This window comes from Canis lupus, chromosome 21, assembly GCF_003254725.2.
Source record: "Canis lupus dingo isolate Sandy chromosome 21, ASM325472v2, whole genome shotgun sequence".
In the NCBI taxonomy this organism is placed as follows: Eukaryota; Metazoa; Chordata; class Mammalia; order Carnivora; family Canidae; genus Canis; species Canis lupus.
Window position 1 is genome coordinate 23,980,412 of NC_064263.1, and position 16,626 is coordinate 23,997,037.

General features: G+C 36.7%; 1 protein-coding gene across 13 annotated transcripts in view; it reads right to left on the reverse strand.

Annotated features, from left to right (window-relative positions):
* The window catches only part of POLD3 (DNA polymerase delta 3, accessory subunit), a 51,128-nt gene that overhangs the window by 12,965 nt on the left and 21,537 nt on the right, over positions 1-16,626 (reverse strand). For 7 of the 13 annotated variants that reach the window (XM_049098871.1, XM_049098868.1, XM_049098867.1 and 4 more), the window contains exons 5-10: positions 15,306-15,438; positions 10,085-10,349; positions 8,865-8,937; positions 4,740-4,853; positions 3,023-3,188; positions 514-626 (exon numbers count right to left, since the gene is read on the reverse strand). In XM_049098871.1, the coding sequence (XP_048954828.1) occupies positions 514-626; positions 3,023-3,188; positions 4,740-4,853; positions 8,865-8,937; positions 10,085-10,349; positions 15,306-15,438 (864 nt within the window). The remainder of the gene's footprint in view (positions 1-513; positions 627-3,022; positions 3,189-4,739; positions 4,854-8,864; positions 8,938-10,084; positions 10,350-15,305; positions 15,439-16,626) is intronic. The other 6 variants (XM_049098869.1, XM_049098866.1, XM_049098874.1 and 3 more) reach the window with 3 other exon arrangements.

Below are 16,626 nucleotides of genomic sequence, written 5' to 3' on the forward strand. Positions count from 1 at the left end.
TGGCACATTACCAGAAAATGACAGTTCTGGTCAAAAGGCTAATGGAGACTTTAATGGTGCTATATGTCTCACAAAACTAGGATTGCTACTGTTACTGTGATCTATAATAAATTACTTCTTAACTCCCTGAGCATCATAAGAATTGACTCCTGTTACGGACTGAATGTTTGTGCTCCCCAAAATTCATATGCTGAAGCTCTAATCCTTAAAGTGATGTTATCTAGAGGTGAGGCCGTGGGGGAAGTAATTAATGGAATGAGATTACTGTCCATATAAGAGAGAGGATTTCTCTCTCTACCACGTGAAGATATGGCAAGAAGGTATCCTACAAAATAGGAAGAGAGCTCCTCATCCAGAACTACACATCAGACAGTGCCTTGATTTTGGATTTCTCAGTCTTCAGAACTGTGAGGAACAAATTTGTCTTATTTAAGCTATCCAGTGTGTGGTATTTTTGTTATAGCAGCCTGACTGAGACAATCCCATTAGCCAAAAATTAATAGCAATGCTCACCTTCATCTTCACTGCTATCAGACTCAGGAAGTTTGATTCTTCTCCTCTTTTTCTTCATATTTTCAGTTTCTTTTGTTTCATCATCAGATAACTCCACTCGCTTCCCCCTGTTACTATTCAGGAAAAATTTAAGCATGTTACACAAAATAAAAATATGAGTATTTATATGCTATTATGAGTCTTGCTTCATAACTCATGGTCTTAATTCCAGAAGACAGAAGAGTCAAAGTAGACTAATAAGGATTCTTTTTAAGGATATACTGTTGACAACCTAGTCTCTTCATGGGGTGACCAGAATTAAACATTTTTCTAGCTCTCTATATAGATCATTAGAAGCTACTCACCAATTCATAAAGAATCACTACAAATTCCTTCTTACTTCTATTGGCATTTCAATCATTCAACAAGCATTAAATAAGCAGCTACTACGTATACAGAGGCTCTTTGCTAAACACCGAGGATGAAAGATGAAGAAAATACTGTTCTCAAGAAGCTCTGGCAAGAGAAATAAAAACCAATACACAGGAGACAATGTGATAAATATTACTGGATGAATAAAATGCTATGGGACAAAACTCTTATTTGAAAACTGAAAGCTAAGTGGAAGTGTATCAGATAAAAAAGGGAGATAAATATTTTAAAGAGAAATATGGGCAAAGGTATAGACTTAAGACCTTAAGGTGATTCTAATGACATAATAAAAACCTAGACTCTATCTTGACATTAGTTAGCTCCTCTGGATACTCTATCACACTACTCAAATATGTATGAGACATAGTTTTTATCTTCAAGTAACTTACTTCTTATGTAACTTTAAATATCAATTTACCTTTCTAACTCAAGCTAGAAAAAAAAAACAAATTAAACGCCAAATGAGTAAGAAAAAATAACAAAGAGCAGAAATCAATGAAATAAAATAGAAAAAATTAAAGCCAAAAATTGTTATTTTGGGGCTAACGATTAATAAATTTAATAAACCCTTTTATAACCCTGATTAGAAGAAGACAAAACTATATATTGCCAATATTAGGAATGAAAAAATGAAGGAATCTGTAGTGATAAGTACAGATTCTACAGATACTCAAAGAATAAAGCTGTATTAGGAACTTTATGGCAATAAACTCAACAACTTAGAATAAATTCCTTTAAAAAGATAAGCAAAACTGACCCAACAAGAAACAAGAAAATTTGAATAGCTCTATTTTTAAAAATCAAATAAATAAAATAAACCTTCCCACAAAGAAAACTCTGGGCTCGGATTCACTGGTGAATTTTATCAAACCTTTAACGAAAAAAAAAAATAATGTATATCTTATACTCTTTCAGAAAACAGAAGGACACTGCTCCCAACTAATTTTATGAGGCTAGCATAACTTTGATACTGAAATCTGATAAAGACATTATCAGAAAAGAAAATAACTGATGTGTAGCCCTCACAGATACAGTGGCAAAAATATCCTTATAATATTAGCAGATAGCATCCAACAATTTATAAAAAGGATAACCTATTATGACCAAAGTGAGGTTTATCTCAAGAATGCAAGGTTGGTTTAACATTTTAAAACCAATTAAGGTAAATTCCCCACCTTAACAGTAACATCAAATGATCATCTCAATAAATGTAGAAAAAGCATCTGTCAAAATTCACCCACTCATACAACACCTCTCTGCAAACTAGGAATAGAAAAGGATTGCCTCTGTCTGGTAAAGGGCATCTACTAAAAACATACAGTTAACATCATACTTGGTAATGAAATGGCTGTAACCTGGCTATAGCCATCAACCATGAGTGCCTTTCCCATGGGATAGTGACATTTTAATCCAACCACATCACATATTCCTAGGAGGTAAGGCCCACTGGACAGAGCCTTGACCCTTTGGAACTTCAGCATTTTGTTGATGTTTTCTACTAGAGTAGCCCCAGTCTTGCTACAAAAGTCAAGTATTTCTGGGCCTATCAGTGCTGACAGTGTCTTTAGAATTTCTTTCAACAGACTAATTCCTACCAACTATGAGGTAGTGTCTCAAATTCCTGGATCCATTTTTAACAGCTTGTGTGCTTTTTATTTTCTTTTCTAATTACATTTTACCACTTGAAAAATAAACTCATTGATATAAAAAGAAAACAAAGAACTTTTTCTCTTAAATTTAACTGGAAACAGCAACCCTTCACTTGGCAATCTGAAGTGCAAAACAGACACAATCAGGCACACTTATGCTATGTCCACAAATTTAAAACAAAGTAAAGAAAAAAAGACAATCAATTTAGATCGATGGGGCCCAAAACTCTGGCTTTGGGCTCTAAATCATCTAAACTGGCTGATTCCACAGTTCTACTTCACTAGATAAGCTACTTAGCTTCTCTCTTCATTTTGGTTATACAGCTGTATCCCTAAGGCATTAAGTGGGATTTAGTACTCAACTGAAAACTGCATGTCAATAAGCCCAAACAGACCTTCTCACCCCCAGCAGAGACGCTCTTCTCCTACAGGCAACAAAATTTTCCTACCTTTTTTTTTCCTTCTGCTGCATCTTAACAGGCTCTGCTTTTTTGCTGGATTTCTTCAGGCCTGTAGGGACTGCCAGCTTTGGTTCAGTGACAGACACTGGAGGTTGCTCCACTATTTTTTCTTCTTTAACTGCTTGTTCTGAATCCAAATTGACTTTAAGTTTATCTACAAATACAGTATAGCAGATGATATATAACCTCACCGTGCAATATTAATCTATCATTCCTCTGACAGTCTACTAAGTGCCAAGTAATTTGTTAGAGGCAGAGGCTAAAGGGATAAAAAACAGTCCTGTCTTAACAGAACTCAGGGTCTAGTCAGAGAACATTTCTCCTTTCCAACTACCACCCTACCTATAACTGTTTTCATTTCTGCCTCTTGCTAATCCCTCATTATATCACAGCCCCCAGGCCAAATAATAGTAAAAGCAGGGCTTACAAAAAGCAAATACAACTTTATGAGGTAACATCATTCTTATTTATTTGATGAGAAAATTAAGAGTCTGAGGGATAAAAGATGTGTCCCAAGAGCACAGTTTTCAAATAGTGACAACAGAAATTCATACCAAGATCTTGTTTTCTATCTTCTTAAACCTGGATACTCTTATTATCTCACTACTATCTTAATGATATATAATTAAAAGACTACTTTGGAATCAGAAAAGTTTGATTCAAATTGTTTTACTCTGGGTAAGTGACCTAAAGGTCAATCTTCTCTAAAAAAAAAAAAAAAAAAAAAAAAAAAAAAAAAAAAAAAACAAACTGAAGTAATACTTATGAGATTACTTTAAGGATTAAAAAGGATTAGTATGTGAAGTTACATGACTTATCCAAGGTAACACTGATAAAAAAGGCTGAGTCAAGATTTGAATGTAGGTCACTTTAACCCCTCAAAATCCTTACCTTTTTCTCTACACCAAGCTGAAAAACACAAAAACAACTACTATGCTGTGCAGAGGACTAAGAAATGCAAGCAAGATGGGCCTAGCCATCTGAGAAATTATATATATAAGAATAGCCTTTGTGCTATAATGAATAATAGTTTTTTTCAAGAGAAGTCACAAAATACTCATACAAAGCTGGGAACAGCTAACGTTCTTCAATAAGTAGCTTTGGTTATATGCTGTAAAATAGCTTAAACCAGCTATAGTATATATATATATATATAAAAAAAAAAACATTGATACCTTAGCCTTAGCCATTATACACTGCTTAGTATAACAATTTATAAAGTATTTGAAAGAACAGATGATGGATAAAAGTATAACATGCAATCTGTTTATATTTAATTTTTTTTGAAGACTTTACTAAGAATTCTGAATGGTGGAATCTATCAGAGAATGACGGCATTCTCCCCTGCCTTTTCAAAACTGATCTTCTCAAGTATCAGTACTCCTCAAACTTTTATACCAAATTGTACGAGAGTAAACATGCATCGCCAGGAGATCGAGTCAGTATGATATATAACCTCACCGTGCAATATTAATCTATCATTCCCGATAGTCTACTATGTGCCAAGTAATTTGTTAGGAACAGGGACTAAAGTGATAGTCAAAAACAAAACAAAACAAAACAAAACAAAAACACACACACACACACACACACAAAACAAAAAAAACCCAGTTCTCTAAAGTTGCATGTATATCCTTAAAGTTTATGCACATTTTGAATTCTGTTACATGGGACAGCCTGGGTGGCTCAGCAGTTTACCACCTGCCTTTGGCCCAGGGCATGATCCTGGAGTCCTGGGATCCAGTCCTGCATCGGGCTCCCTGAATGGAGCCTGATTCTCCCTCTGCCTGTGTCTCTGCCTCTCTCTTTCTCTGGGTCTCTAATGAATAAATAAATAAAATCTTTTTAAAAAATGAATTCTGTTACAGAATTTCTATCACATTGATAGCAGTTGTTTTAAAATTACAAAAAACTGTTAACTATTTCCTCCCTCCCTCTTGGGATAAGGAAAGTGAGGCTATTGCATTGAGTTTACCAATTGCAAGAAACTGATGTTAATTAAAATACCAGTGACCAAACAGTTTCAGTACCCAGAGTTTTTACTCTTTGTTGTGGTTTCACAGTATTTGAGGAACTCTCAACTCATTCACATATGCAACTACAATTGGCCAATTAGCTGGCAAAGAGGCAGTTCACTGAAACATTCTCAGACTACGGTTAAGGAAAATGTAATCATATTTCTTTCTTTTAATCTTAATGATCAAGTCATTTGTAGCATTTGACTAATAAAAAGCATCTCCTAGGGCAGCCCGGGTGGCTCAGAGGTTTAGTACTGCCTTTGGCCCATGGAGTGATCCTGGAGACCTGGGATCAAGTCCCACATCAGGCTCCCTGCATGGAGCCTGCTTCTCTCTCTGCCTGTGTCTCTGCGCCTCTTTCTCTGTGTCTCTCATGAATAAATAAAATCTTTAAAAAAAATAAAAATAAAAAATAAAAGCATCTCCTTCTTATACTCAAGGAAATATGAAACACCTTGATAAGATACAGATGACCTCTTAATTTCGTCATCAAAGCTGTAATTTTTCTCACATACTAAGCATTAAAGTTCTTATTAATGAGATAATTCACATACCAAAAAATTTACCCTTTTAAAGTGCAAAATTTTTTTAAAAAGTGTAAAATTCAGTGGTTTTTAATTGTGCAAACATCACCACTGTCTAATTTTAGAACATTTTCATCACCCCAAAAAGGAACCCTGTACCCATTAGCAGTCACTCTCCAATCCCAACCCAGCCCATGACACTAATCTACTAATAATCTACATTCAGTCTCTAAAGATTTGCCTATTCTGGAAATTTATATAAATGGAATTATATAGCATGTGGCCTTTCCTGTCTAGCTTCTTTCATTTCACATGTTTCAAAGTTCATCCATATTATAGTATGGGTTCATTCCTTTTTTTTTTTTTTTTAAGATTTTATTTATTCATGACAGAGAGTGAGAGAGAGAGAGAAAAAAAAAAAAAAAAAAAAAAACAGGCAGAGGGAAAAGCAGGCCCTGTGCGGGAGCCTGACATGGGACTCGATCCTGGGTCTCCAGGATCACACCCCAGGCTGAAGGCGGCACTAAACCGCTGGGCCACTGGGGCTGCCCTCATTCCTTTTTTTACGGCTCAATAATATTTCATTGTGGGGCACCTGGGTGGCTCAGTCAGTTGAGCATCCGACTTTGGCTTAGGTTGTGATCTTGAGGTCCTGAGATCAAGCCCTGCATCAGGCTCCCCACTGGGTGCACACACATGCACGTGCTCACTCTCTCTCTAATAAATACAATCTTAAAATAAATAATAGTAATACTCCATTGTGTGGTTATATCACATTTTGTTTATTCATTCATCAGATGATGGACCTTTGGGTTGTTTCACTTTTAGGCTATTATGAATAATGCTGCTATGAACACTTTTGTACAAGTGTCTGTGTGGACATATAGTTTTAATTCACTTGAGTAGATATGTAGGAGTGGAAGTGTTGGATAATTGTTTAACTTTTTGAAATACTGCCATACTGTTTTTAGAGCAAGCATATCATTTTATATTCTCCACAGCAATGTATGTGGGTTTGACTTCTCTACATCCTTGCCAACACTTGTTATTGTCCAGCATTAAGTTTTAAATGCTTCAAAGTCCCCACAACTCTTTTCATCCAACTGTCTTCATTTTCATTGCAATGATCTTGTCATGTGTCAAATACAATAAAAATATTGTTTTATTTTTATTATTTTTTAAAGATTTTATTTATTTATTCACGAGAGAGAGAGAGACAGAGACAGAGACACAGGCAGAGGGAGGAGCAGGCTCCACACAGGGAGCCTGAAGTGGGACTCAATCCCGGGTCTCCAGAATCAGGCCCTGGACTGAAGGCGGTGCTAAACCGCGGAGCCACCCGGGCTGCCCAATATTCATCGTTTTAGTCTAAACATTCATCCTTAAAAAAGATCTGTTCAATAAATCAACTTTAGAAGCCATTCTTTTTTTTTTTTTTTTTTTTTAGATATTATTTATTCATGAGAAACACAGAGAGAAAGGCAGAGACACAGGCAGAGGGAGAAGCAGGCTCCATGCAAGGAGCCTGATGTGGGACCAAGGCAGGCACTAAACTGCTGAGCCATCCAGGAGCCCTGGATCCTTTTTAAAGCCATTCTTTTTATTAGGTAAGTATATCTTTTATTTTATCCAGTTTCCCCACTCTATTATTGTTATTGTCTGCCTAGCAATTACGATCATTAAGTATTTTATTCTTTATTTATTTGTTGGTCTCTACTAGTATTTAAGGACAAGGGCAGAGATCTCACCCTTTGGAGAGATTTTTCCATTGTATCACCATGCATATTAGCACCAAGTACACAGTAGTTGCTCAGTAAATATGTCCTAAATAAACACATGAATAAATAAGTGTATACTTCTGTATGGCTTGACTTTTTTATGACTAGGAAAAATTCATGGCTTATATATTTTAGAAATAAATTTTTTTTTTTTTTTAGAAATAAAAATTTTTAAATTCACTGGTTACAAAGGCACAAAAAAAACAAAACAAAAGTGGACCTAAAAGTCACCAAGAAACCACATAATCTGATTCAGTTCAGTGGACCAGTATCAGCCATGCAAGCCAGTGACCTTAGCACCATCAATTTTCACAGAAGTAGGGAGCCCTCCTTGTGCACTCTGCCTGCAATACAACATGCTTACCAATAACCTGAAAGTATCAAATTTTCCATATACTTTCAGAACACAAAAACCTTCTCTGATAGTTTTTACGGCAAACAAACACCATCTCCCCAAAAGCCTCCTCCAACCACTAATTTGACCATCATGGGAAAGGAGAATTCTGACTAATTTTGCTTGCATAGGCATGTAACAAAATGCCTTACCACAAGATCTTTGTAAAACTGATGGTCCAAGAGAGTGTGCCATAATTATCCTGCGGCTCCTGAATTCTTTCTGGTATTATGCCACATACCCTCGGGGGATGTGTACTTGGTATGAGAAGTATGAAAATATGTGACTACTGGTTCTTTCCATATGAATTCTTATTTTAAAAAAAATTTAAATAAAGGCAATTTTGTTTTCTCAAAAAGTATTATTTTCAAACGGCCAGTACCATCTGGGCCCTTCTAATTCATACTGAAGTCTAGTTCATTACCAGGAGTAATTTGCAAAAAAATAACTATAGAAAGTCAAGAGATTTGTTTTTGCATCCCCCTGGGGAGACAGGGGTAATAATTAATGATGGTCACACGAGGCAAGCTGACCCTACCACCTAGGATATTAACCTCAACACTGTACTGTTTAACCAAGCAGCCTCCCTTCTATTTTGTCACCCATTTTCAAAAGCTCTATGAAACAAATTCTCTTTTCAAGGCAGAAAGTCAAAACAGGAGTAGTAAACTACCCTCCAAGAGATCTAAACTGAACTCAGCTCACCCATAAAATCAAATCCACTGTTCCAGTTGGATTATTTCCTTTTTTTTTTTTTTTTTTTATTTATTTATGATAGTCACACAGAGAGAGAGAGAGAGAGAGAGGCAGAGACATAGGCAGAAGGAGAAGCAGGCTCCATGCACCGGGAGCCCGACGTGGGATTCGATCCCGGGTCTCTAGGATCGCGCCCTGGGCCAAAGGCAGGCGCCAAACCGCTGCGCCACCCAGGGATCCCAGTTGGATTATTTCCATTCAATATACTACTGGTGAGGAGACTGAAAATTTATGTTAGGATGCAGGAAGGCTACAATGATATACTAGATGGGCAAAAACTGGACAGGGTGCCTTTTACCTCAAATATGTTATTATACTAACATTTATGGATTAATCAAAGGAAGGTAAAAATATGCTTACTCATAGCAGCTTTTCCAAAAAAATTGCTCATCACATTCCCTTTTCCTGGTGCCTTGTTGCCTACAGAAGATACCTAAAAGCAGAAAACACATGATTTTTTTTCTAGTATCTAGGCTGTTCTTCAAGTGGTAATCGTAAACAATCTCTTCAATAGCAGGGCACAGTGTCATGATGGCACAATCACTACATAATCATGCCAAAATGTGTCGGCATTAGATTTAAGAACAAATCCAGGCCAGAGCCTCCGATGTTAATCTCCAAAGTTTAGTTGCTCATAGTTCTTACAGACTTACTATCCATGAATGTGTCTAAACTTTTGAGTATATTTAAAAACTACTTAGTTTTATGGAATTAAAACAGATCAAAGGCAATATGGTACACAAGGGGTGGGTGGTGGAGGGGAGAACCTCTAAAATGTTACATTTGTAATAATCACAAGTGGATCTGAATGCTGGTTGTGCCACTTAATAGCAATCTGATACCCAGGCAAATCACTCAAAAAATCTAGCACTTAGTTTCACCACATACAAAATGGAGATCTCTCCTCCTCACTGAACTGTTAGGATTTAAGCAAAGATCAAACTACTGGCACACAGTGTTTTCTCTCCACTCCCCTCTCCTTTCCCAAAGTGGAAGTTGTAAAATCACAATGAAGGGATTAACAGTAATAACAATAGTTATGCTTTTTGGGAGTATTTTTAAATAGTTTTTTAATGAGACTTCTTAACTCGGTGTACTTCAAGTTACTTTATATGAGTGAATAATAAAAAACTAAGGGAAGCAGATAAAGAAAAAAGCGAAAATTCAGAAAACAGAACAGGAATGTTAAATATACTAAGAAGAAAAGCATACATGGCATAGTTCAGAATATAAGATGTTCCCAAAATGATGTATTGCTAATACGCAATTCCTTGAACTTTGTAATTTTCAAGTATTTTTGTATGCTTTATTTCAATTGGCTTGTACACAACAATTTTGCAATGTGCACAGGGCCATTTTATAGAAGAAATGGAGGGATTTGGGGAGAAGCTTTATTGAAAGAAAAAGGACTATTTCAGATGAGAATATCAAGAATTAAAGGATTCAGACTAAAGTAGAAAAACTAGAACATATTATTATATATCAGAACCTTATGTGATTAAATTACTACCACTAGAACTATAATGCTTTTCTAGTTAACCATTTTGAGCTACAAAGACATACCTTTAAAGAAGACTTACATTTGTTACCTCTTTAGTCTCTGTTTTGGTTTCTTTGTTGACATCTTGGGTTTTAGAAACAGCTTTAGAGGCAAACATTCCCATTATTCCTTTGGGCTGCTGTAAAATCTGTTTGGAGGTAGGTGGACTGTGACCATTGGTTGTCAACTCATGATTGGCTGGTGTCTCACTTTGTACTTGAAGATTTGACTGCTCAAACTTTTCAGAAGATGAGGATTCAGCAGGAGCTCTGGGCACTGCAGCTGCACACTGTATGGCACTAAATCTGAGGTCACAGAGGTTACATTAGTTTCAAAGTCTTGCTTCTTCCACATAATACTTTCTAACTCTAATACTATTAAATTAGAAAATTTTATAACTAAAATGGATTTTAGAAATTACTTTGCACAAAACTCTTATTTAGATACAAAACAAGTATTGGAGAGACACTGAAGGACTTGCCCTAGATTATACGTCTAGTTAATAACAGAACTGGAACTGTTCTACTGTACCATTTTGAGTATCTTTACTTTTCTCAAGAAAGTATATTAATTCAAAACAATAAGGACACACTAAAAATAACAAAAGATTAGTATTTTCACTATCCTCGGGAAATCAAATGGTTATCTCTTGTTTTTAAAGACCTTCAACTTACAGGACTACATATACAATAAATATTGACTGAACCAAAATTATTAACTTTAAATATTAACAAATTTCCTGGCAACTATCCTGGCCAGAATGGATCATGCTTTAAAACAAGGAAGAAGCTGGGAACAGAACCTCTGGCTCCTATGACTGGTGGTCCTTTCACTGTTGTTTGCTAATAATTTCTAATAATACCAACAGAGGCAGACAAGTATGCCCAAAGCCAAGTGAAGAAATCTGGAACGGTATAAGTGGCATATTAAAGGGAACATTCATCTCTTCTATAATTATTGTAGATGTGCCTGTTTCACACAAATCATAGCTGTACTTAAAGCAAAGTTCTCCAACTTTTCTAACAAAGGACATTTAATTTCCCCCAGTCTTTAGCTTACTGGAGGTAGGTGAGAGCTCCTTGGATGTAGGAAGGGTATTCATTATTCATCTTTTGTATTTTAGGTATGCAGTACAAGACCTGGCACACAGAAGTACTAGTGAAAGAATGATAACTGATGTCCCTGGAAGTGAGGCTTCTGGTTTCTCTCTCCAACGTATCACCTCAACTTGGAGTGGGAGAAGATGGAGGTTAAGAAAGAAACTATATGGTAATAGTAATTTTCTAGATCAACCAAGCACAACTTCAAGATTAACTGCTAGAATAACCAGCCTAAGAAAAAGTCTCTGATAAATCATTTAATTTTAGAAGTAACTTTAGACTGAGCAGCCCCAAAGCTAGAGTGAATAGCTCCAAGAATCGTCCACTGATTTATATGGTCCATTTCAGAAAACCCCATACTAACACAAATATTTTGTGCACCAGAGTTAAGAACAGACAGAAATCATTTCCTTTCACCCACTAGTCTTCCTCTCTAGCCTTGCAGTGCTTCCACATACGAGGAAAAGTGCAATGTTTCATTTCATTGTCAACATCTAAAGTTGGCCCTGAGACAGACTCTTTCTCCATTTGGTCTACAATCCACACCTTAGGGTCAGGACCAGAAACTAGCAATAAGGAAGAGACCAAGTTAGGCTGGGAACATGTCCGAAGGCAGAAGAATCTGCTCAGTTCTAAAATTTCAACTTTCTTCCTGTCATAGCACTTCTTAGAACACACAAAACAATGAGTCAGATCTCAGTTGGCCCATAATTCTCAGGACCAAATACAAACTTCTTTATTGGAGATAAATTCTTCACATTTCTACCCATGATACTTTAAGTATTTAAGTAACATTTCATTAAAGTGCTTCCTATTACTACATTTCTACTTGCCATGTTTACTTGAGTGGTCCCTGAGCAAATTTCATTTTCAACTTTTGAGTCACCTTTATTCCTGTTTGCTTACTTATTAGGTACAACAGAATAACTGATTTTTAGAGCTTCATATGCCATGACAACATTTTAATACAAGTTATTTTTGGAATCTTATAATTTACATAAACATATCAGGGTATTCATCTTTTCCTGGGATCCTTCCCTAAAAAACACCACTTATAAATTATTATTCTTTAGCTATGTAATTATATTTACTTATTTAATAAACATCTGTATGCCTATTATACTTAAGGTTTTGAGCTGTAGAAAAAAGAACTAATGTCTATCATTAATTCACTCAACAGTTACTTATCAAACGCTTAAACATTTGCTAGGAACATTTTGGGTACAAAACAGACACAACCCCTATTCTTATGGAAGTTCAGAAACTATGTTCGGGAAGTCTATATCTATTTCTCCTCAAGAACTTGGTTCTATCAGTTATCCCATCCTCCCCAGTAGCTTCAACCAATTTCTTCTTTTATGGCTCTTTCCTAATAATACATGTTCAAGGCCTTCTCAACTTTAAAAATGTATATATCCTCCCTTAGTCTCAATTCCTTTTTAGTTACCTCTCTTTTCTCTCCATTTCACAAATTCCCTGGAAAGAGTTGTTCATATTTGCTGTCCCACTTTCTCATGCTCCCATTTATTCAGTTGACCAGAATCTGGTCACTCCACTGAAAACTCTCTTACCGAGGCCATCACTAAATCCAATGGACTCTTCAGTTCCTTTTTTTTTTTTTTTTTTTTTTTTAAGATTTTATTTATTTATTCATGAGAGTGTGTACACAGAGAAAGAGAGGCAGAGACACAGGCAGAGGGAGTGAGCAGGCTCCTTGCAGGGAGCCCGATGTGGAACTCGATCCCAGGTCTCCAGGGTCACACCCTGGGCTGAAGGCAGCACTAAACCCCTGAGCCACCCAGGTTGCCCTTCAGTTCCTATTTTACTTTGCTTCTCAGCAAGGTATGATATTGTCAATCAGTTCCTCCCTGAAACGCTTTCCTTTGCTTTTAGAATCCCATATACTCTTGGGATTTTCCTCTCATCTCTGGTTGCTCCCATTTAGGCTCCCCTTCTCTTGCCCATTTTTTGAAAAACGGTTATCACTTAAATAGTGCTTACTATGTGCCAAGCACCATTCTAAGTATTTTATATATATTCATTTACTCCTTGACAACCCTTTGATGTTGGAACTATTGTTAGCTTCATTTTACTGATGAGGAAGCTGAGGTACCAAGAGGTTAAATAATTTGCTCAAGGTTATATAGCTAGTAATTGTGGCCTAGAGTTTTACTTTCTGCCCTCTTTCATTCTATTGATTCTCTCTGCATGACTATATCTACTGCTGTGGCCCAATTAATTATTTTCTCTGATTCCAAAATTTCTATCTTCACATCAAATTTCTCTCCTGAACTCTGGACTATTGCATGGACATCTCCACTTGAACTCCCCACAAGTTTCCCAGATTCAACATGTTCAAACCCAATTCATCATTTTCTTTCTCTTCCCAAGCCTACTCCTCCCCACATATTCCCTTTCTTGGTGATGACACCATCACCTAAGCAGACACCCAAGTCAGACACGTGGCCATCACCCTTAACAGCATGAACACCCCTCTCCTACTTCCATCCCCCACCCCTGGTCCCCAAGCATTACAATATCCAGGTTTTGACAGCATGATTCTTTAACCTTTATACCTCTTCACCCTCAACATCACTACTACACTTCAGGTAACTGTCATCTCCACTCTGAATCACTGCAATATTTTTCAACGATGGCTTTGTCTCTTGATTATTCCCTTCTGATCTATGTTCACCAATGCAGCCAAGTGATTTTTTTTTTTAAAGATTCTATTTATTTATCTAGAGAGAGAGAACATGCACGTCCAAGTGTGTGAGCAGGAGAGGGGCAAAAGAAGAGGGAGCAAGAATCTCAAGCAGACTCCCTGCTAAACATGGAGCCCAATACAGGGCTCAATCTCACAACCCTGAGATCATGACCTGAGCCAAAATCAAGAGCCAGATGTTTAACTGACTGAGCTACCCAGGCACCCCCAAGTGATTTTTTTTTTCCCAAGTGATCTTTCTGTAATACAATTCTGATCATTTTATCCCTTGGCTTCAAAATCTTCAGAGGTACCCTCAGATAAAGTCTAAACTCCTTATCCTAGTAGTCAAAGCATATAATCTGACACCTACTTCCATTCTTATACCTCATTATTTCCTACCTCTCACTCTAAGTTTCTGCCATAGAAAATGACTGTGGTCCCACACAAGCATCAGGTTTTCTCGTAGCTCTGTCCTTACATTCTTACTTCTCCTTTAACTAGCTACTTCTACTCAGGCCTTCAGGCTTCACTTAGTTGCCACACCCTCAAGGAAGCCTTCGTTTTGCCTCCTCACTCAAAAGTGGAGGATGAATACTCCCCAAACATCCTCCCATGGTATTACTCCTACTACAGCTCTGTCACACGATACTGTAATTGTCTCCCATAGGACCATCAGTTCCATAAGCAGGTATTGGGCCATATTCACTCTATAGTGTGTGGCATGTCATAGGTACTCATCAGATCTTTGTGGAATGAATTCAAATTATCTCACTTAGTACCTATCAAAGTAATAGGTGCTTAATACATCTGGGGAACTGACTTGAACCCTTGTACAACCCCACAAAGTAGGCATTATTATATCTAATTTAAAAATGAAAAAGCCAAAGCTCAAGCTTAAAAATGAAAAGCCAAAGCCAAAGAGTTTAAGTAATTTGTCCAAAGCCACCAGACTATTAAGCAGCAAAGCCACAACACAAGCCTGTGTATTATATAGTCCATCTCCTTATGGAAGATGATACAAAGAATACAAAAGATGAACAAGATCTGATCCTGGCTGTGGAAGATCAAATGTTTTTTGATGGAAGGTAGAGGGATAACAAAGTAGAAATAGTTTTTGAAAGACATCTGAACTGGTTCTTGAAAAATGGGTAGGATTTAGACAAGTAGAGACTAGGGTAAGGGAGTAATGAGGGGACACAACAAACATTTCTGGTGGCGGTGACAGGATAAATACATGAGAAATAGATTTATGGGGAGTCCATTGGGGTTTTCAGTATGGGTTGTGGCTGCTATTTTTCACCTTATGATGTACTAATAAAACCAGGCATGTGTCTTACTGCAAGATAAATGGGGTTTTACTAGACTTGGCATTCACTCTTAAGAGGCAGCCACTGTGTAAACATCTTACAAAATCAATTCGTAAAGAAGCCCACAAGGAACATTAAGGAGCTCACTTGCTGCAGTTCTGCAAGTTGCTTTTAAGGATGTCATAGTCGGTATTGAACAGAGGCCCACTGTCCTTTAGCATGGCTTTCTGGATGCTGTACACATGGATGCTGGCAGTCACAGCTAGCTTGGACTTCACTGCTACAAGTCAACAGGAAAAGCAGTCTGTTAATACACAAACTTCATAGCATGTGGGGACTTTAACAAGAAACCCTTCTGCATTAAAACCATTTGCAATCTGTGGTGGTCTAAAAAGCACTAAAAGGCCAAAGAGTCACATACACAGCATAACATCAACTCTTCTGTCTACAACTGAGACATCATGACAAGGTAGGTGGTGGTGAGTCAGTTCTAAGTACAACACCTGTGAGGGTATCACTCATCCAGTGGACATTCAGTAAATATTAATAAATGATTGATGATGATTTTGATGTGTTCTTTTTTTTTTTTTCAGGGAAGAATCCTACACTCTAGCATATAATTAAATAAGTAATTTCTATTTGAGAAGACTCAATTATATAACTCAATTTTTCTATAGAGAAAGCAACTCTATAGCAAAATACTACTAGCCAGGTAAGTCTGCAGAGAAAAAACACAAAAGAACATTACAAGAACAAATGTTAGATTCCATGAAGAAAGGGAATGCGCTTCATTATGTATCTACTGAATGAATAAATCTCGCTTTGGCCACCACTGTGGGGGAATTCAGAAAGACAAAAGTGGACATCACCACCATTAAGTAGTTCAGAGTTAATTTGTAAGAAAACCACACCACTGGTAGGAGTCTTTGTATACAAAGTACAATAGGGCAGTTTTTATCTTGAGGTGTATGTCCAGACAATGTAGACCCTGTTATAAAAATCCTTTGAACTGGATTTTTAAATAATAGAACCATAGCATTAATAGTCTTGAAGTGAGAGGATACATTTAATTTAGAAGTTATTTTAAGACTTTCTGACTTCAGAAAAGCATTCTTTAATTTTCTTCCTAAAAAACCGTTATGGAACACAATACAATGTTTAGAGACTACTGCCTTTTTTCAGGTGATGAGGTGTTCCATATGGCATTCATGATAGTTTTTTGCAATGAAAGACATGAGTTTTGAAATCTTGTAATAAAAGTACTTTGTAAATGTTGGCAGCTATTGGTCTTAAAATGGGAAGTTAGGCAGATGTGGTATTCTATTTTAACATGCTTCAGAAACTACTAATAAAAGGAATATTCAGCTCTTCAGTTAAGTAGCTAAATATATTATATGCAGATGCTAGGGGGCGATTTTTTACTGTACCTACACTGATACCATAAGAGGAAAATCTTGCTAAGTCGCTG